We start from the raw sequence: 20982 nt of genomic DNA, 5'->3' as shown, positions 1-20982 counted from the left end.
TACGTTGTAATTTTCTTAAGGTGGCAACAGTGGCCTCGAGAGTCGGCCATTTAATAGTTTGTGGAACGCAGCAATGCGCACGTAACGGTCCTATTAGAAGATTTTGAATTTCAAAATTTATCGATTATTTTTCGTCAATTTAACAAAAAGACTGGCAGAAAAAGAAAGTGCGAAACTCCAAATACTAAGTCATCATAAAAGTTGGTCAAGGTATCGTATCTTTTTACAATAACAATGAAGTAATAAAGTCTTCGTTCTCCGGTCCTATGTTTCACGAAGTATCAAATATTGTCGCAACAAAGTTGTAATTTAACTTCTTTACAGGTTTTTGAGTCTATTGCCGGCTGATTACGATAGAATTGAATGCTAACGAGAAACCAACTCGGTGAGTCAAGCATCAATATTGAAATGTTAATAATGTAAAGTTCGACCTGTGTTGAGGTCGTTATTGCAATATGGAGGACACATTTGAAATTGTTTTCGCGCCAACGCCGAAGGGACAGAATAAAGCTACAACGGTTTTATTTTTAGGTATATAATAATATATTCCTTTAGTCGTTACATGTCCGTTCTCTCTATTATTCGAAATGAATGTCCAACGTGCATCGCAACGAGACATTCGTTGCGATTTGTGTTATAAAAACTTTTTGATCACGATCGTTTTCATGATTTTTCAAATTCGACTTGAATAGAAACGGTTGTTGGGCTTACAGAGTAATAGGATTTTGCGCGCATTCTCGCAAAGAACGGCTGACTAAGTATAATCATAAATATATACAGATCAAGAAATAATACATATAATATAATACACTTGCATAACATAACAATTATCGTACAACGTATACATAGTAGTAACTCATAGCGAAACGTAACGCAGAAAAGATAAATGAAGAAACTAACAATAGCATAAATCCATACGTTATACAATTAATTGTATACTAATCACTTCTCTTCGGATATTCCATCTCCGTCAATTTTCGGTCCCTGTGTATCTCCTTGCTTATAGAATGCATAAGTACGAATAGGAAAGATTTTGCAATGACTAAAGCAGCTTTCCTGGAATAGATTTTAATCGGTAAATAAAGAACAACATAAATTTCGACTTTACTGTCAGTTTTTGGCCACTGGGTGTCGCTGCACTGGGCTCCCAGACTTTCTCTCTCTCAACAATCTTGGGCCATGATCCGGTTAACATAGGGGTAGCGAAAGGGTTCATGCCCTTGTAAATACATCTGAGAAATATGTAAAGCTTTACAAAGATTTGCGACCAATTATATTGAGCGACAATAAGAAATGAAAAAAAAAGATCAAACGATTCCACTATTTGCGGGTTGTTCAGGACACCATCTGAAGGCAATTCGGTTGGAGCGGATGGCTACCCTTGAACGACCCGCGAGCTTTCCGCCGTCTGTAAATTCAATGCGAGGTACTTGGTCGAACACTCCGCTTTCGCATAGTTCCATTGGACCGAGATAGGAACGATTCCCACGTGAAACACTACAGACTCGCACAAGTCGATATCGTTTACGCGAAATCGGAAGTTCCCATGGAACCCTCTCAACGTAGCGAACTCGACGAAGCAACTGCGCGCAGATTCAAATTCCACGGGGGGAGGGTTGCGTGTGTATGCGTGTACGTGTACGTGTCTTCGAGTGTGTCCTTAAAAAATTTGAAAAAATAAAATTTCCAGCGTCCGAGCTGTATCTTTTCCCTGTATTGTACGACGCGGTACACCGTGTTTTGTACAAAGCGTCCCGCGAACACCTGAGAGAGCCTCTCAGGTTCCATCGTCTCTATTCGCAGAACGCAGAACAGAGACGTCCACAGGAGACAACCGTTATTCCTCTCGCCGTCGCGTCCCGTCGTCGAAGAAACATTTTATGGCATGGTTCGTCCGCTTCCACAAACGTGTTTTTTTGGGAACGAGAAGTCAGCGCTCGATTGGCCCCTACCGCGCCTCCCGTGGACATGCCTGGTCTATAAGAAATAATTATTTCTATAATATATATATATATTATAATATATATTATAATATATATAATATAATATATATATTATATATATATATATTTTTTTATATATATTATCTATCTATATATATATATATAAGAAATAATTAGATCTATTCAAAATAGATCATACAAATCGTTTCGTTCATCCACGCTAAAAGACATCCGATAACATTGGCATAGCTGGCTCGAAGTGAATCTAATTGCAAGAGAAAGAGGCAATTCGGTGGCCCGATCGGCTCGCGGTCGATCATTATCGAATTTGCTCGGTGTTCATGCACGAAAAGTAAAGTTCATTCGTTGAAATCGCTCGACTCGCGGATCAGCACCGAACGAGCACCTTGGGTCAACCGAATTCGCGATCGTCCTCTCCTTCTCAAAGACCGATTCACTTCGCGAGACCCGCGTACCTGGCAGTGCGATAGCTATCTCCTTCAACGAACAATCATTCCGCTCGTGCACAGAGCGTTCCACGTGGTTAAGACCGTTCGGTAACGTCCGGCCTGGTCTTCGACGTAGCTTCGTTGTTCAAACGAACAGTCGCACCGTCGTTGCACGCTAGCTGAGCCTCGATCTTCTTCGCTGCGATCCCCTCCATCTTGTTATCCGACTTGATAGAGGCGTTCAAGCTCTTCAGAAAGTTGCCCAGGTGTTGGGCGGCTATGGGGTTGTTCGCCCACTCGTTCGAAGGGAACGCGGCCAGCAGTCTCTTCTGGAACATTTCCGAAGTAAGTTGCTTCGCGTCCGATTGTTTGAACGCGGGTTTCTTCTCGGTATCCGTGGTCGCGTCGACGACTGGGTTCTCGGGTTTCGAAGATCGCTCGGAGGAAGACTTAGTTACCTCCGATGGAGACGGGAAGCCTTGTTCCACCGTTGAGCAACCTTTGCTGGATAGGCTGCTCTCGATCGTCACCGAGCTGGAGTCAGGGCTGGCCGGAGACTTGCTACTGGACACCTCCACTGCGGGGGTGGTGCTCTTCTTCGGGCTGGGAGCGGGTACGTCGTTGTCGATCCCGTTCGACCCGGTTGTCACGCTGTCGCCGCGACCAGCGGCGTTCTCGTTGTTGCTGCTGGTGCTAGAATCGCCTGGCGGAGGCGATGGGGAAGCCGTTGAAGAAACCCTGGGGCTGGCAGCCTCGCGATTAGGGGTTTGCCTCGAGGCAGTGTCGTCTTTCTTGGAATCGTTGTTCGATTCCGTGTTCGCGTCGCGAATCGTTTCAACGGACGCCTTGTCCTCGTTGCTGCCACTGTTGCTCGTGGTGCTTCGAGGCGAGTACCGGTTGTTGCTGGTTTCCGTGGTCGCAGGGTACTTCGTTTGGACGGACAATTGCTGCTGGCCACTGTCTACGGAATCCAATGGTTCGTTGCTTCGAAACGCGACATTCTTGCTTACCTCGTTGGCGAGAGTACGGTTCAGACAAACGGTGCTGGCAGACCTTTCGCCGGACTGCTGTTGTTTGCTAATGGGCACTGCCAGTGGTGCGATGGAGGATCGAGCGGGTTTCACCGGCGCGCACTGAGCAGCTAAGTGACTCTTCCCTGGCAGGCTGTTGTTCGCGCTTCGGTTGTCGGTGTTAATGCCCGAGGAATTCGCCTCGGTCGGCCGCGGCAGCCTCAACCTCGCGTCCATCTGGAACTGCTGGAGGTTGGGGGCTTGGCTGAGGGCGTACAGGCTCTGCAGGCTTGGGAACACGGACGAGAGGTTTGTGCTCGATCGGTTGGCGCTCATGGGGCTCGACAATCCTGGAGCGTAGACAGGGGTGCGCGTCGGTGTCGGCAAAGGACAGTCGCTCACTCTGTGAGCCGCGGGAGTTAGAGATCCTGGCGGCGCTCGATAGTATCTGTGCCCTCCCATCAATGTCACCACTTGCCCTTGGTCGGACAGGTTCGGCATGTTGTCTCTGACCGACGATTTCGCCTTCATCTTCGGCTGAGGGTTCGGTATTCTCAGCGGATGCATGTCCATCTTCTTTCCACCGCTCAGATCAAGAATATCCCTCGATTCTTGCTCCCTCTTCCTCTTCCCAGAGGGTGTCTGCCGCTGTTGATTGATCTCACGATCCGGCTGCTTGGTCTGCCTCGGTTTCGCTGGTGCCGGCATCCTTATTTGGCCCGCCTTCAGTGCTTTCAGCACTCGGGGATCCACGGACCGATCGTTCAGAGTGATGCTAGGGCTCACCTTTCCGAGCGCGTTCTTCCGGTTGTCCTTGGAGTCGCTCGGCTCGACGAATCCTCCGCTGCTGCCAGGGGACTTTGGCGCGGTTAGGGTAATACTGAGGCTCGCAGGGATGTTCAAACCGCAGCCGTCCAAGATGTTTCTCGTGTCGCTCGAGAGCATTGGGTTGTTTGTCTGAGGTTTGGGACTCGGAGCTGGCGCTCGACTGGGACCAGGCTCGCCGATGACGTTCGCGGGTCTCTTCGCAGAAACCACGTGCTCGGTGGCTATCTTCCTCGGTGATTTGAGATTGTTAGGCATCGGGCTGGGCAGAGGAGAGGGCACGGTCGCAACGGGAGACTGTTTCTTCGGGGTCTGCACCTGTTGCTGTTTCTTCCGCTTGATGTCGAAGATGGGCAATCCCGGTGGACACTTTCTCTTAACCGCCCCCGCTGGGACCACCGGCGGGTCGTTGGAGAAAGTGTACACGTCGACCTTTGCCGGAGCGTTGCCGGCGTTCGCGTTCACGTTCGCGTTCACGGTAGCCACACTCGAACTCTTCGCGTAACCGAACGGCCGTGCATCCACGTCACTGCACTGTTTGTTCGCGTTCACTCGCGCATTGCCGCTAATTCCGGCGACCGTTGCCGGCCGTTTGCTCGCGTTCGCCACGCTTCCGCTCGCATTAACACCGGCCGCGTTCTCCACGGTATTTTTATTTTGTCCTTCCGTCGCCGCCTCGATCTTCTTGTCCTCCTTTTTGGTCTCGTTACCTTTGCTCTGAGCATCGACGACCGACCTGCTCACAGTCGTCTCCGGCGGCTTCGAGTCCACGAGCGATTCCGCTACGGTCTCTCTGGCGGTCAGTTGGAACCCTTGAAGGAACTGTTTCTTGTCCTGCTGCTCGGCCGGCTTCTTCGGCAAGATCTTCACCGCGTTGCTCACAGGTTTCTCGGGCGGGGCCGGTCGTTCCACGAACGTGACCCTGCGCCGCTGCTTCTCCTGTTTCTCCGCCTGTTGCTTCTCTCGGTCTCTTTGGATCTGCTGTATGACCAACGCACTCGGGCTCTCCTTCTCCGACTGGCCGCAATTCAACAAAACGTTGCTGATCACTTTCGGCTTCTTTGGGGTCACGTTGCTCGGTGGGCATTGCTTCAGGGTGATCTTCACTCCGTTCGAGTTCTGCCCGCTGCCTATGCTGACCACGCTGAACTCGGGGCTCGAGGACTTCGGCTCGGTGCTCGGCTCTTTCGTGCCCCAGTTCAGCGACGGGCTTCTCAGCACCTCGTAACGTCCATCCGGATTCTTTAGTATCTTGATGGGCGTTTTGATCTGCTTCGTGGCCTCGGTATTCGTCGACGTGCTCGACGGTGTCGTGTTAGTCACTGTTGTGGTCGTCGTGTTCGTTGTGGAAGACGAAATCGTCGTCGATGTCACTGTCGTCGACACTGTCGCGCTGCTCAGAGGCTGTTCCGTTTTCGTCTCCGGCTTCTTCGTCTCCACCGCGACTTTCTTCGGCTCTATCGCGACTTTCTTCGGCTCTATCGCGACTTTCTTCGGCTCTGCCGCGACCCTCTGCTCGTTGGACACTCTCGACTTTTCGCTTGGAGCTTCGTTTCCAGCTTCCAACGGGCGCCTCTCTTCTTGATTGTTCGCCTGCTCGATCTCGACCTTGCGTTCCGGCTCGTTCTGCTCATTTTCCGCGTTGATTCTGTTCTGAACCACAGCGTCCGCGGGTAAACTCGCCCCCAGACCGGGGGTGGACGGTCTGTCGTGCGGCGGCGCCTCCAGCCGTTGCTCTTCCAACGCGACTCGGTAGAAAAATCGCATGGGTGCGTTCTGAAAAGACGATTATCGGACGTTAAAAAAAAACACTAATAGAAATGGTTTCGTATCGCTTAGCGAGGAACAAGGCTCGACTTACTCTCTTCCAAGCGTAAATATACGCGACGTCCATGAGCGTCCAGTGCTCTGGAAGCGGGGCACGCCGATGGCAAACCTCGATCGTGTATCTCGTCATGTCGACGCTGTATTTCAGTGCTAGGAATTTTTTCAAGTGTGCTATAGTCACCAGCGCGGGACATTGAAGGTACCGTCGGTTGCTCGTCGTGTTCGTGTTGTGGTTGCCGGCGTTATTGCTGCCGGTATTGTTGTTCGTTTGGTTGTTCAGTCCGTTCACGGTGTTCGCGTCGTCGTTCGTGCTGAGCAGGATCGTGAGCGGATCCGCTCCGGGTGGCAGGTACTCTAAGCTCAAACTGACCGCGTCCTCCGGCGCGAATATCAGTCGGCCGCTCACGTCTTCGCCGCGTTGCTCCGGTGTCGCGAAGTCCGCTGAAAAGTTCGATCGTTCGTATCACATTCGCAAAAAACAATCGTCGCGAACAAAGCGACGAGTACGTCTATCCTAAATAGATTCGGAGAGTTAGTCAGAGTGGAAGCGTTACCGTGCTCCGGGTGCTTCTTGTAGAACTCTCTTCTCTTGCGCATCTCTTTGTGATAAAGCCCGGGGACCAATTTGTACACGATCTCTTGCAACGCTTTGTCCGCCCTAAAAGCAAACGGTCATCGAAAAACGTTCGAACATTAAACGATTCGATCGACGAACGATTGGCAGAACGTGAAAGCGGAATGCACGTACTTGATGTTCGGCTTCGCCTTGTTGAGAACATGTTTGCAAGAGGGACACTGCGCCTCGGTGCTCAGATGCTTTAAAATACAGCTTCTGCAAACTGGAAACAGAAAGGAAGGAGCAGCATATCATTATCCGTTCGGGGCCGGCCTGGGAAATATCATTCGCGAGAGGATTTCGTTTCACTTACACGAGTGCAGACACTCGACGACGGTGGTCGCGTCTATGAGGTAGCCCCGGCACAACAGGCAAACGAGGTAGGGATTCACCTCGCGGAGGTAAGTCCTTTTGCCCGGTCCCGACATTTTTCTTATTGTGGAACGGAACTGCCCGTGATGATACCTGCAACGTGAAACAGAGAACGACGTGATGATCCCACGCTCCGGAAAACCGCAACGCGAAATAGAGGATCGCGCGATCCGCTCACGCCGGTGCAGTTACAGACGCGCGTCGTCGTCCCTTCGAATTCTCCGCCCTATTCAGCGGCGTTCCACTCAAATTTGAATCCGTGTGTGCCCAGAAATTCTGCCGACGTTCGCCCGAGGACGCCCGTAAAAGGCCGAGAGGGCCCGGTCCGGCCGAGAAACAATCTTACGCGCGACATAATGTACATACTTCATCCCGTTTCGTGCGCTCGCTCGTCCCGGAAGCAGCGCCATTACTCATCTAGTTCACACAAACGAACGTGTCGTCCCGTTTACATTTAAAGTCCCCGCGCGCTTCGCCGGCCTTGTGCCTGGCCTTCGGTTCTCGGGACTGAGATCCTCGAACTTTCGTTCGGGACAATTCGCAAAAGCTTCTCGGACGGATCCGCACGCGGTCCGAGGGAACGGTTGGGCCGTGTCACGGTGCTTAGGCCACTTTCCCGAAGGTTTCTCAGGTAGCTAGAATCCCGTTGCTTCGGTCTCTCGTCCCCCCCTCCACCGGATGGCAAGCACCCGGTGTGTATACGGGTGCGTTTTATCCTCGTCCTTCCCGCTCGGGGAATTGTCCTTTCCGTTTTTCCGCTCCGCCACGGGCCTGGCTGCTGAACAGCACCACCAACAGCAGCCCTTGCCTAGCGAACGAAACGCGTGTGCCGTCGAATACCTGGCTGGTATTGATCGAATATCGCGCTATTTCGCAGAGAGAGAGAGAGAGAGAGAGAGAGAGAGAGAGAGAGAGAGAGCGAGAGAGAGAGAGAGAAAGATATGCTCGCGATAAAACCGCTCCTCGGCGCTCGTTATCGTTGCCCAAGAAAATTAACGCCGCCCGGTTTTTGCCGGCGATCGAGTCCTCGCGCGGCCGCTCGAGGAGGCTCGGCTCTTTAATCGCTCGAACAGATACGGAGCAGCGGCTACGAATTATCCTCAATTCGACGAACGACGACGAGACACGTCGTCGCTCGACGACCTTACACACCGGCAGCCAAAAGTTTCGATCGGCCGCCGATCCCCGGCGAAGTCGCTATCGATTCAATTAAGTGCTCCTCGAACCAGATATGCCGGAACTTCCAGCCCCCGGCTGTCCTATAAATTAGTTCAATTATTCCGCGGTTATTCGAGATCGACTGGGAGACACTCTAAGCTTCCGGGACAAACGGGAACACCGGGACACGCGGTGTTCCCGTGGCACCGATCCGATTTTTATTCATGAGCGGCCCAACTCCGAACACGACTCTGTCCGCCGGATCCCGTGGAATATTCACGAAATCGATCTAGAAAGACGCGGGTACCCCACGCGCGCACGGACCGATCGCTTATTTTTCCGCGGGCAGACGATCACGATTCGTCGGGACGTTCGCCCGTCTCCGCCGGTTAACGGGTTAAAGTTACTCCTCACGACCATACCGGAGATCTCGTTATTCCTCGTCCGCTTGCCTCTCGGAGGCTCGCCTCGTCTATTCCCCGAGTGCAGCACGTGTCGCGAATGCAGGGACGCGCCTAAATAAAGCCCCGTCCACACCGATCGGGTTCGTCGGCCCTGGAATCGGGAAGCGTCGACGTGCTTTTCGTCGTCGTCGTCGTCGCCGGCCGGCCGGCCCGCGACGACGAACGGCGTTCGAACCGCGGACAAAGCCCGGCGTGCCGCGCATCACGGTCAATTATCTCGTTAGAAATTAGCTGTACTATTTGGACCCCGAGGCGGACACCGCTAACGCGCCATATACCTACACCGAGACGTTCCGCGATGTCTTAGCCACTTCGTCTATTTATATCTGCTCCGTGAGAAGCAACATTCTCGGGCGGGATCGCGAGCGATGATGCCACAGGCCCGATTCCAATCGTCCCGAAAAAACGATCGAACTACCCCCCCGAGGCTCGACCGCCGGGAGCCCCGGCACACCTGGGGGCGACCCGGCGTTTCGAACTTTTAAAGGCACCGCCGCTCTTTGACCTTACTGCCGGACGGACACCTTTTTCCCCGCAAACAGACTCCGTCCGTTTCGGGACACGTTTCCACCATTTTTCCGAGCCGTGCACGTTCATCGACTTTTCGGAGACTCTGAAAACGGGGGTTGAAATGCTCCTAAACGCTAGGCATAGTAATGTCTTTCTAATCGACGCTCAGAAATTTTCCATAAAAATCGACAATTTTGGAAGAAGAGATACGATTGCTCGAGCCTTGTGACTCGTTTTTTATGGTTATATCCCCGAGTCGTGCCCGTTCCTCGACTCTTCGGAGACTCCGAAAACGGGGGTTGAAATGCTCCTAAACGCTAGGCATAGTAATGTCTTTCTAATCGACGCTCAGAAATTTTCCATAAAAATCGACAATTTTGGAAGAAGAGATACGATTGCTCGAGCCTTGTGACTCGTTTTTTATGGTTATATTCCCGAGTCGTGCCCGTTCCTCGACTCTTCGGAGACTCCGAAAACGGGGGTTGAAATGCTCCTAAACGCTAGGCATAGTAATGTCTTTCTAATCGACGCTCAGAAATTTTCCATAAAAATCGACAATTTTGGAAGAAGAGATACGATTGCTCGAGCCTTGTGACTCGTTTTTTATGGTTATATCCCCGAGTCGTGCCCGTTCCTCGACTCTTCGGAGACTCCGAAAACGGGGGTTGAAATGCTCCTAAACGCTAGGCACAGTAATGTCTCTCTAATCGACGCTCGGATTGTCCACAAAAATGGACAATTTTGGAAGAGGAGATACGATTGTTCGAGCCTTGTGACTCATTTGTTATGGTTATCGATTGTACAAAGCTCGAATAATCGTATCTCCGCTTCCCAAATTTTCCACTTTTGTACACAATCTGAGCGTCAATTGGGGAGACATTACTCTTAGATTTTCCATCGAGAACTCGACGCGACGTAAGATGCGGAAATCCGGGCCTTCGGCGACGCGATTCCTTCTCGCCGTTTCTTCTGCCGAAGGGCACGGGGTCCGAAGGTGCCAGGGACTCGTTAAGATACAGTTGTCTTGTCGGGCGATCTCCGCGCTTCGATTTCCACGCCGGCGAAACTTTGGCCGCGTTATCGCGCGGCATGCGAGGCTACAGATTAGACCCCCAGCTGCTCTCTCCGATCCCTCCGCGTTGGCTTCTCTCTACACAGGCCCTCGTACCCCAAGAAACGGGAGTAGGGAGACGACGACCCTACCGGCCGGAAGAGGCCGTGATTCGAAGTAACCTTAGCGACCGTGTACAGAGAGATCGCCGAAGAAAGGCGTCCGTTCGATCGGGCATCCAATCCCACGCGACACGACGGCCTGTGTCGGCCAGCAAAAACGAATATATATTCTCCCCGCGGGGAATAAAAGCGGAGGGAGCGCGCGCGGAGGAGTGTCGCCCGGCGTTCGCAGCCTGGCAGCCGGCGCGAAATCGAAAACGATTGGGTAATCACATTTTTACCGATCCGTCGATCGGTTTTCCGTCGTCGTCGCATTCCGGCTTGGTCACGCGACGATAACGTGGCTCCGCCGCCCCGGTATCTTCTTCTCCGCCGTTTCGAACCGCATTCCTCGGGACGGAAGGAAAAATCGGCGCGCGGGCCATCATCCCCGGGCATCTTCTCTCGGTGCTGAAAAATCCGGGGCCCGGTCGCCGTCGTTTCCCGCCCCCATTGTCCGTCCGGGGGCCTGTCGCGTAACGGCGGCCGTTCGACGGCGAGAGATCTGGTCTCGGCGAGGCAGCCAGCTGATTAATCAGTGGGGACACGTTTTCTCGAGTGTGTCTCTCGTAGGCAACGGACGTTGTTGCGAGATCGCGACACGAACGCCCCGAACGAAAGCGGCGCGACGAGTTTTTCAGCTGGAAAGCTTTCGATCGTCCCGGTGTCCCGGCCGACCGTTACATCGATTTCGGGCGACGGGATAGATCGCGCGCGCTCGCTCTAGCCGAGAGAGCCGCACGCTGCTCTCTCGGCCACGCTCGAGCGAAACGAGAGTGTATCGTCGCGGTTCCTCTCCCGTTCCCCGCTTCGCCCTCGTATCGGCCGCGATGTTTATTCCATCGTCGCGCGTATCGCGAACGCGCACCGACCGATTTCGTCGAGGACGAGAGACGAGGCGGCGCGAATGTGAGAAAAAGTACGGATACAGGCCGCTCCAAAACGCCGGGCCGACCGCGAGAATGCCTCCGGGCCGATCCGTACCCTGCTCTCTCTCCTTCTCTCTCTCTCTCTCTCTCTCATTTCTCTGGAAATACTTCTCGATCGAAGCGCCCTAGCTCGCCGATAGATTATTTGTACTGTCTTTCCCGGAGGAGAGATCGGAGGAGGGGTCCCGAATCAGCCAGGGTAAATGCCCCACGGTGCATCCTCTCTGTCTGCCACGGATCTCGGGAAAGATCCTCCCGGCGAAACTCCGCATCGGAAGGTACAGCAGGGAGCTGTGTGTCTGAGCAAGATCGATCTCGACTTATTTTTACCAGGACCTCGCGGAGCTATTGATAACCGTTCATTAAGACCCCATGGGAGCGTTCTGGTAATACCGATGGAGCATCGGACGTCCGCGAATCGGGATTTATTTACGAGATATCATCGCGAATGTGCCCGCCGTGTAACGCGTGTAACGGAATTTCTGGCCGGTACACGGAGGAATTCGAGTCTTTTGGTAACAAAAGTCGTGCATCCTGTGCGCGCACCCCACACGGTTGGGGCTCGAGGAGCGAGGGTAGCTCTAACGCGTTCTAGAACGGGCGACAAGATTGATAGGAGACGGTGGTGTGGCAACGGAACGAGATTTCTCTCTCGGGCGGAATAACGCCCAGCGAACATTATATCCCGGCCCAAAATTACAGTCGCGGGAACGGTCCGGGTGTCGCAACAGTTGCCGCTTCGGCCTACAGGCCGTTCAATTTCCGCAGGTCGTCGCCGATCGACGGTTGAATTAACCATCGAGCAAGACGGTTTCGCGGTAGGACAATCGATTACAAGGTAACACGCGGCTCGTTAAGCTCCATCGGGGTAGCGGCGTGTATTTTGAGCCGGCCGGTACAGTATCGCTGTTGCGAGAGAGAAAGAGAGACGGAGAGCGAAAGAGAGACTGCGAGAGACAGAGCGAAAAAGGGAGGGAGAGAGATAAAAGAGAAAAAAAGAGAGCGAGTGAGATAGAGATAGAGAGCGAGAGAGATAGAGAGAGAAAGATGGGCTCGTGCTGGAGAAGGAGGGTACACACGCGAGAGGATAGAGCGAGTAGAGGGGAAAAAGAGTAATAACGAGAAAGACGGTAGTGGGACAGAAACGGAGAAGGAGGGGGAGAAAAAGATGGAGGAAACCGCCCTCTCCGTCTCACTCCCACTCGTTCCGCCTCTATTTCTCTCTGTTGTCTCTGAACAGCGTTGAACCGGCGAGGTGTAGGTCTCCGTCCACACAAGCGTACACGCTCGAAAGCGCGTCGTCTGTACGTGCTTAGATCGTGTATACTTTGGGTCGGTGTGCGAGCGGGTTTACTTACGTGCGAGCATGCGATGGTTCGTCGAGTGGCAAACGCTATCCTCTATGGTGGTGTAGCATGCTGGTCCCGGACGTCGTGTGTACGGGGCCGACCGTGGTCTCGCTCGAGCCTCGAACACACACTGGAACACTGCAGGATCACGGTGGTTAGGGGACGCAAGTAGGGTTCCTCGGCGGTCCGATCTACAGCCTCTCCTTCGGGTTCGGCGACGGTCGGCGAGAGACGGCTGTTGCTCGAGAGGGTCGAGGGGGTGTCCAGGCTCAGGAACGACTGCTACGTCGCGTGGCCGACACGGCTCGGCTCGTACGCGAGATTCGCGAGGAAACGGCCAGCTTCTTCCCTGGCACTCATTCGAGCCAGGGCTCTCTCGGGCGACGCGGGATCCGTACTTTCACCTTTTGCGCCGGGCTCCGGAAGAACGGCAGGGGCCCGGCCGAGACACGGGGATCGTCGAACGAAACAAAACCAACGCGAACGAAACGAGGGGAAACGAGGGAAAAAATAAAGAACGAAGGAACGAAGCGAACGCACAACTCGCCCGTACGAAGGCGCCGCCGAACACGGCGCGGCGTTTCCTCGAACTAAGCCGCGGAAATGAGCGACATCGAGCGTGCGGGAACGAGCCTCGCTCTGTGAACACCAACAACACCGAGCACGACGACGACTCACGGCAAACTAAACCGAAACCCCGAGTGGGATATGCCCTTTCCCCTCCCGTCGCTCCCCTCCCTCGCTCTTTCCCGGTTATCCCTTCGCCGCGCAGCCCCTTCTCGGTCCCATCGCAGCCCCCTCCATCGTCTTTCTCTCCTGTCCTCCAGGCTGTACACACGCTCCTCGCTACGCCTGCCGTTTTCGTTTCCCTCCTCCCGTGCCCCCCTTCTCGATCGGTGCCTCCTTTGTCCTCGTCTCTCCCTCGCGGTTGCTCTCGCTGTCGCTCGCAGCCGCTCTCTCCTGCCTCCCCCCCCTCCGCCCCCCTTTCGAGCACCAAGTCTCACCGTGTCCGTAGAACTCGGGCTCGAGCTGCCGATGCCCGATGCCTAGCCTGCCTAGCCTGCCTAGCCTGCCGCCAGACCTGGCTCTCCGTGATGCTCGACTTGCCTTCGTCTTGCTTCGCCTCGCCTCGCCTCGCCTTGCCTGCCTTACCTCGCTTCGTCTTGCCTTGCTTCGTTTTGCCTTGCTTCGCCTTGCCTGCTCGCCTTGCCTTGCCTTGCCTTGCCTGTTTGCCTGCCTGCCTGCCTGTACGCGAGTCGTTTTTCTCTCCACTCCTCTATGCGCGCTCGCTTCTGGCCACCCCTCCTCCATTCACCGTGTGCTACACACACCGTCGAGTTAGACCGGGCACACCAACGTGTCCGACAACTCTCCCCCTTCACCCCATTGACGACTGCCGCGTTACCAGCCCGGTTACGAGCTCCCCCCTATTCGTTTGCGCCGATACCTCACCCTTCTCGCTAGTTACCCCTCTTTTTCTGTCATCCTTCTCGGTCTCTCCCCCTCTCCTCTCTTTCTCTCTCTCTCTCTCTCCAGCTTTCTCTTTTTACCTTTTCCATCTTTCTCCTGTTCCCGCTCCTCCCTGCTCCGCGCATCTCCGATTCCCTTTCGTAGCCGCGGACGCAGAAACGACCCTCCAAGCTCGCACGTATCCTTTCCCTTCTCCTTCGTCTTCGTCTTCATCTTCGTCTTCTTCTTCGTTCCGATCGTAACCTCCAATTACAGCGCGCCGGGAACGGAAATCGGCACTCGAGACGCCGCCAGATGGATTTCCGCGTGTACCCGTGCCCGCTCGGAACCCGCGGCAAACCCGTTTGCGGTGGAAAACCAGCGCCCCGCGCCGTTCGGCGTCCTCCCGGCCGCCGCAGGACGCGCCACGGATCCCCGCCGCCGGATAAAACCAGATAGATTATGTGCACGCCGCCGGGAGTTTTATTGCCGATGTTAATTTCGCGTACCGTACGAGCCGAGGGCCCTCGCGGCCCTCGCGATATCGCCGCGCCGAGCCGCCGCGAGCCGCGTCGTCTTTTTGGGGTGCGTATCAGGTTTTATCGCGGGGGCTCGGCTTTCGATATCGCGCGTTCGACCCGGCCTCGCCACGGAAATCCGTGCCCCCTCGTGCTAATTAGAAGGCAAACCGATGGAAAACGCAGGCCGACGCGAACCCTCGGCCTTGATCCCCGCGGACACCGTGTCCGGGAAACCCTAAACGCTTTCGAGAGGCCTCAGCCAGCACTTTTGAAACCTGTAAACTTGCCATTGACTCATTATTGAAATCCACACGTGCTTAATTGCCTTGAAGGGACGAGAACTTACAACGAAGACGAAGTATGCAAACCTACGGCGAAACTTGGGCACAATAAAGTCGGAATTGTCGGAATGGCTCTCGCCGTGAGTAAAGCTGTAAAAAGCTACAGTTTGTAGCCGAGCGATCCGGTGGACAAAGGAACTAGACAGAGAGTACAGAGAGAGGGAGAGAGTCAAAGAGAGAAAGCGCCTAGCTCCGTCCGATGACCCTTATTTCGTCGGTAAATCCGCTCATATTTTACCTGCATATTTTACCTGCAGATAGTGTCTCAGAGCTAATTCTATTTAATAACCGCCATAAAACGATTAAGGCTCGAGGTATCGAAGGTTAACGCGACGGTCATCGACGATCCCAAAAGTTGTCCTCCGACATGTTGACAACCCCGGCGATGCCCGGAATAAACGAGTGTTCAATGGGCGTGGCGATCGTGCCGAAAATTTCCGTGCACCCCAATACCTGGCTTTGTCCCGAGGACCCCCTGCGCACTAATTAATACAAACACCGGGGTCCCGTTCGGCAGTTAGCCACGGTCGCAGACCGCCATTCCGGTTCGCGAGCAGCACTCGGCGTTTTCGAGACGAACGAGACCGTTCGCACGCCGCCGGGAACGGCGGACATTAGCGAACTTGAATCGCGGCTCGCCGATAAGTAGCACGATTCAGGTGTTAAACGGGTAGCCGAGAGAATTCGGTCGAGCCGCGTCCGCGGATTCCTCCATGGCGGTGCCCGGGAGAGCCTTTGTTGCAACGGCACGGAGCTCGCCGCGATCCGCTGCTCCGCGCCATTTTGGTTCCTGCCGATAAACAGAGCGCGGATGCTTCGGCCTGGCTATCTAATCTAACGCTAAACGAGGTTGCGCAACGTTTTATCACGCGTCCATTCCATTACCGTCCTCTCTTATCGTCCGCGCGAGCCCTAACTCCACCGCGCGCATGTGAGAAATATCTTTCGAAAGCATCTTGTCCTTCTCTCCGCTCGAAACCGAAGCTTGGCACGACCCGAACGCCCGGATACGCGAGCGGACAGAATCGCGGATTCTAGGATCTCCGACGAATTCCGCTCGGATATCCGTCGCGACGATAGCCGTCGCACGCTGAAACAACCGTCGTTCGTTTCGCCTCGGTCGGTGTGTTTAATTAATATCGCTCGTCCCGACTGCTTTCTCTGCCGCGTTACATGTTGACTTTGTTCTTACTTCGCCGCACCCGAAGCCTTTTACTTTCCACGGCAAACATATTCAGCGGGAGCCGGCAACAAAGACGACATTGTAATCATCGTTATTTCCGTTCGCGTATCGCGGTAGCCGAATGCGAGTCTTCGTGTGCAAGTACAGCGTACAGATCTCCGTGACGTGCACCCGCTCGCTATTTGCGCGTATGGCGCGCTTGCGCTGTCGAATAATCTTTCAATCCGCCAACGCTCTCGTCTCACCGGAGACACGTAGTCTTGACGATCCTCGGGGGGCTATTATTAGAAATCCGGCGAGATTGGCGTTGGTCAGGCGTGAAACTCGGTTTAAAAAGAGCACCGGCACTCGGACGTGGTGTCCCGGACAAGCCGAGGCTCGGTTTCTTTGCCCCGAAAACGGCTTCATCGATTCGCGCCACTCACGGCGCTATTTTACCACGTCACCGTCCTCGTCTAGGCCGCACGATCTCGCGACGAGCGAGAAGCGAAACGCTCGCGATCCCCCGGCGACCGGCCGAATTCGCGGGCAAAGGGGCCGAGGAATTCGGGTAATTTCGGGGAACGACGCCGCGGGAACCAAAATGGTGGACGCGGTGTCCTGGCGGCTCGGCGGCGGCAGCCGGCGACGATGTCGTCGCGTCGAACGGACGGACGCGGCCTGCTGCTACCAAAGAGCACAAGGCCTACAACTACAAGAGCAGCATCTTTCTTGCGCGCCGAACGCGTTGCGACAATGCGCATAATTAATCTCCCCGGCGCACAATGACGCGCTCGCATTCATGCGCGCGGAGATTACGCGCCGGCGATAAATCCTTCTACCTGCGGATGAAAAATCCGCCGCGCCGCTTCCGTGTCTTTGAACTTCGCGGCCAAGCAACCTGCCTCCGCGTACCTAATCCCGCTCGGGAATATTAATTAGCGTCGCGATAGACGGCCGAAATTTTTTCAACCGCCGGACCGTGACGAGGGTGGGGACCGGGCAGGGGGGTAGTTCTTTCGGTGCCCCCGACGAGGTTTCGGTGCCCTCGAACGAGAGGGTGCCGGTGCCGGCAACATTAATTTACGGGCGTTTTTAATTACACCAGTCAGCTATGAGCCAACTAGCGGCAACACTCCCACCACGGCGATCGACCTTCCAATCCTGACACTCCCTGGGTGTACTTTAAGAACTCTGTTCCCCCTTCTCTGCCTCTCCTCGAACAGCCGGAGGATGCCGACGAAAATATTCGCATGGTGCGTGCATGCGTCCCGTTCCCCTCCAACCCTCGCACGGTCTCCCTCTTTCTCTTTCTTTCTTTTTCTCTCTCTCTCTCGCTCTCGCGCTCTCTCTCTCGCGCCCTTTCTCTCTCTCCCCCGGCTCTCTTCCCCCCGAGCTCTCCCCCCGTGGCGTACAAGCATCTCGTTCGGGAACACCGACCGAGGCGAGGGCTTCCTCCCGAGGCTTTCTCTGGAAAGGATCCCTTGGAGGGCTATCCCCACCAGGGCCACCGTCGGACGGATGGTCGGTCGTTTAGCTGTGGAACGCGGCTCGAATCACGAGCGAATGAGACGCCGCTAGATCAGCCGTCTCCTCGGCTATCTCTCCCTTGATCCTTGCTCCGCTTCCGAGGCCTCGCTCGTTCTTTGTCCACCGTTCCTCGAATCGTTCCCTTCTTCGTGCACGGTGCCTTCGTAGGTGATACGTGGGCGGCCCCCGGATCCTCGGCGTTCGGCCCGAGGACACACACGCACGCTTCCCGCGCGCGCTCGTGCGCCAGGAAACGTTACAGTGAGCCTGCGCCGCGTTATCGGTCGATACACGCTTTTGGGAAACCTTCCACGTGTTTCGGGCTGCCGCGTGACCGATCCTTCGACTGGCTGGCCACCACGGGGGGGCACAGGGCGCTGATTGAAACATCGTTGCGATCAGAGGTGCCGGTTTCGGCACACAAGCGGGCAAAGGTATCGCGAAGAGGGAACTTTGGGAACGGGAGCGACGATGACATCCCACGGGTTCTTCTCTCGCTTTAGCATGAAATCTAACATCTTTTCGCAACGCTGAATAGGAACGCGTCGATCTTCTTGCCGGAAGACCGGCGTTGCTTCGCGAGTTCGCGAAGGCGACGAAAGAGGTCGGAGGTGCGACCAGAGTTTCGACATCGGTCGATCTCTTTTTTTCTCGGGGATCCACGGGGTTCGCGGACGGACATCGCGACGATCGCGGTAGGATCGTCTGCGTACGATCCTGCTGCGTTTCGATAAACGGCCTACAAAGCCTAGGACGGAGGGGACGGTCCGATGCTTGCATTCCCTGGAGCCCCTCCTGACATCGGCTGTACGTGGGTACATTATTCATTCTCTACTACATTCGGCAGCAGGAGGGTGCGCGCGCGTGTGTGCGTCCGTATCCCTCGCAGCCGATCACGCGACATGCACTTGCGCCGCGGTCACTGTGTGCGTGGCTACGTCCGCACAGATACGCCCGTCTCTTTTCTCGCTCTTTTCCGGCGGCATCCCTTCCCGCTTTCTCTCTTTCTCCCCCACGATCTCTGTGTTGTCCCCTTCCTCGTTCTCTCCCTTCGCCGCCCCCCTGGGCTGCCTCCCGCTCTCTCTCCTACCGCGACTCTCTCGCTCGTCTCTCTCTCCCTCTCTCTCTTTCTCTCGGTCGTCTCTCGCTCTCGACCGCGGGGTGTTTCTGTCGCTGTCGGGCGCGAAGGGAGCGCGTGCACGCGCGCGGAAGCCAGTAAAAAGGATCGCTCGGTGGGATGGAGGGCTACAAGGGCAGGCCGCGATGGGACGGGAGGTTTGCGTGGAGGGATCGAAGGGGTGGCGGCATTACAGCGTACCGAGGGGGCCGAGGGGAGAGACCGAAATCCCGAGGAGCCTTCTCCGTCCGAGCAGGACAGGCCGGTCCGGCCGCGGGAGACGGAGAGAGACGGGGAGAGAACGAAAGGGAGAAGTGGTGTACCGAGGGAAAGAAAAGCCGAGTGCACACGATGCGCTGCCGTCGAGCGGTCGGGTCCTTGCTCGCCGATCCCCGACCCCCTGCCCGTTCGCTTCCTCGAGAACAGAGACCTTTCCGCCTCGTGTGCAACCGCCTGGCTCTAGCCAAGCTCACCCCTCTTCACTTCCGACGCTCTCCGACGCACTTCCCTGGGGGAGGTTGTAGCCAATCAGCGAGCGAGTTTCCGTGGCCCGCGGCCGCTGGCTGACTCCGCGTCGCCCGTACCTAATGTAGGTTGCCGAAGGTAGGCATCCTCCGTACCCTCCTCGCCTTTTCACCTTCCCTCCTCCCTGCCGTTCTCCTCGGGCCGAAGGTAACGAAGGTCATTCCTGGCCCCCGATCGTGTACCTCGACCCCTACCGTTCGTCCTTCTCCATCTTCTTCTCCACGGGACGCTCCGTGCCTTCGGTGCCCCCTTCCGGGATACCCTGTGACCCTGCCGCTTGTTCGAGAAACGTTCGTTGACGTGCCGAACCCCGGAAAGTCCATCAACCTTCCTTGGAAAATGTCGACGCAACCCTCGCGATGCTTTACCGAGCGTCCGAACAATGAAGCTTGAAGTTAAGGAAATCGCTTTCGGATAACCGGACGCGAATAAATGAAATTACATTTGGTATTTCATGGAGTGCTTAGAAATTTTGATTTGTTTAGAAAAGCGAAAGGCATGGGATGTTTTGGATGTTTGGAGATGTATCTTGAAAAGTGGCGAATCAGTAGATGAGACGTTTCGACGAAGGAAGGCAGCGTTGTTGCGAAATTATGCCAGCTTTCGAAAAACCGAGGGTATTTTCTTGACGTCGTTTGTCCATCCAGAGGGCTCGGTTACCGAGAGGTCGATCATAGAAAAGGCTGCAAGAAGGGGTATAAATTTAACCTATTTACCATGGAATTGACTCCTGTTCGACTCATTTCGCAACGGCGACTTTTATCATTGCATTGAGAAGCGATATTATTCTCGCTGAAAGCGATAAGAGATAAATAGATGTGATTATCAACTTGTTCGGCAGTCGGATAATTGCGAACACTGAAGGTTTCGTTTCTTTTTTTTATCTTAAAACTACGTTTTATTTTCAAATGTTAGCCGTATCAATTATTGTAGTTTGTAAACGAATAGTTCAACTATAATTACAAGCAATTAGTGATCTCGTTTCTTGCTCAGATCTCGTTTTATTCGAATTCTTGCTTAGCTGTTCGCAATTACACCGCGATCCCCTACATGTACGATCGGCAGAACATGTTTCAACTAATCTAGATGGTTTCGGCGTCGAAGGACGACGTTCCGCGCTAATAGACGATGACCGTGCAAGAGATGTTGCCCTTAGTCTATTGCACATTGTTGCGAATCACTCCGTTTCTCTCGCGTCGCGGCATTTTATTTACAACAAAGAATATAAACTATAATACAACTCAATGCAATTATATTTCAGATCTTTCAATTTGAAATGTTGCTCGTTCGACAGTTCGATCTCGACTCCTCGATTGTCCGTTGGTAACAGTCTTCCTTGGCAAACCCTATCTTCCATTATCTTTTAAGGAGTTGCTCGCAACAGGGCAGTTTCACATTATAGCAATATAATATGATAATATATTGTAATATATCATAATATAATATAATAATACAATATAAAAACCGTATAGCGGCGTTTGAAATTAAATCGCGCAAATTTCGAAATGTTACGATGCGATCATGCTTGATATTAACGCGTAATATTGCCGCACACGTTGATGCGCGTGTCACTTTTAAAAATGTCCACGACGAAGGAGGTCGTCATGCCCATTGGAGTTGCCTGTATTTCGTCATACCTGTTTTTTACAGTTCAATGTCTCTTGTAACGTCTC

At 54.3% G+C, this 20982-nt stretch overlaps 1 protein-coding gene and 1 long non-coding RNA gene across 5 annotated transcripts; one reads left to right on the top strand and one right to left on the bottom strand.

Annotated features, from left to right (window-relative positions):
- The first annotated feature begins 28 nt into the window (after positions 1-28).
- Positions 29-20778, top strand: LOC143259386 (uncharacterized). Of its 2 annotated transcripts, none has more exons than XR_013033195.1 (4): positions 29-210; positions 325-385; positions 19795-20004; positions 20571-20778. It is a non-coding gene; the product is annotated as an uncharacterized LOC143259386 (long non-coding RNA). The 2 variants fall into 2 exon arrangements; XR_013033194.1 differs by having other exon boundaries at positions 325-531.
- LOC117222560 (uncharacterized) lies at positions 520-13348 on the bottom strand. 3 transcript variants are annotated; one of them, XR_004490721.2, is made up of 7 exons: positions 12674-13348; positions 6984-7135; positions 6803-6893; positions 6609-6712; positions 6089-6495; positions 2420-6003; positions 520-1977 (listed from the first exon to the last, which is right to left on the bottom strand). XR_004490721.2 is itself a non-coding variant. In XM_033474319.2 (7 exons), the coding sequence occupies exons 2-7, from the start codon at positions 7096-7098 to the stop codon at positions 2488-2490; spliced, it is 4104 nt and encodes a 1367-aa protein (XP_033330210.2). In that variant the 5' UTR covers positions 7099-7135; positions 12674-13348; the 3' UTR covers positions 2006-2487. The 3 variants fall into 3 exon arrangements, 2 of the variants coding, with proteins under 2 accessions (XP_033330210.2, XP_033330209.2); XM_033474319.2 differs by lacking the exon at positions 520-1977 and having other exon boundaries at positions 2006-2721; positions 2851-6003; XM_033474318.2 differs by lacking the exon at positions 520-1977 and having other exon boundaries at positions 2006-6003.
- Positions 20779-20982: the final 204 nt, after the last annotated feature.

The sequence above is a fragment of the Megalopta genalis genome, chromosome 4 (assembly GCF_051020955.1).
Source record: "Megalopta genalis isolate 19385.01 chromosome 4, iyMegGena1_principal, whole genome shotgun sequence".
Lineage (NCBI taxonomy): Eukaryota > Metazoa > Arthropoda > Insecta > Hymenoptera > Halictidae > Megalopta > Megalopta genalis.
The sequence above is the reverse complement of the archived record's forward strand: the minus strand, read 5'-3'. Positions and strand labels throughout refer to the sequence as shown.

Bases quoted from the DNA above. Each gene is read 5' to 3' on its own strand.
- LOC117222560 (XM_033474318.2), bottom strand. From the start codon at position 7,098: ATGTCGGGACCGGGCAAAAGGACTTACCTCCGCGAGGTGAATCCCTAC. The intron at 6,894-6,983 runs GTAAGTGAAACG...TTCTGTTTCCAG, and splicing joins CGTCGAGTGTCTGCACTCGT to TTTGCAGAAGCTGTATTTTA. The intron at 6,004-6,088 runs GTAAGTCGAGCC...TCGTCTTTTCAG, and splicing joins ATATTTACGCTTGGAAGAGA to AACGCACCCATGCGATTTTT.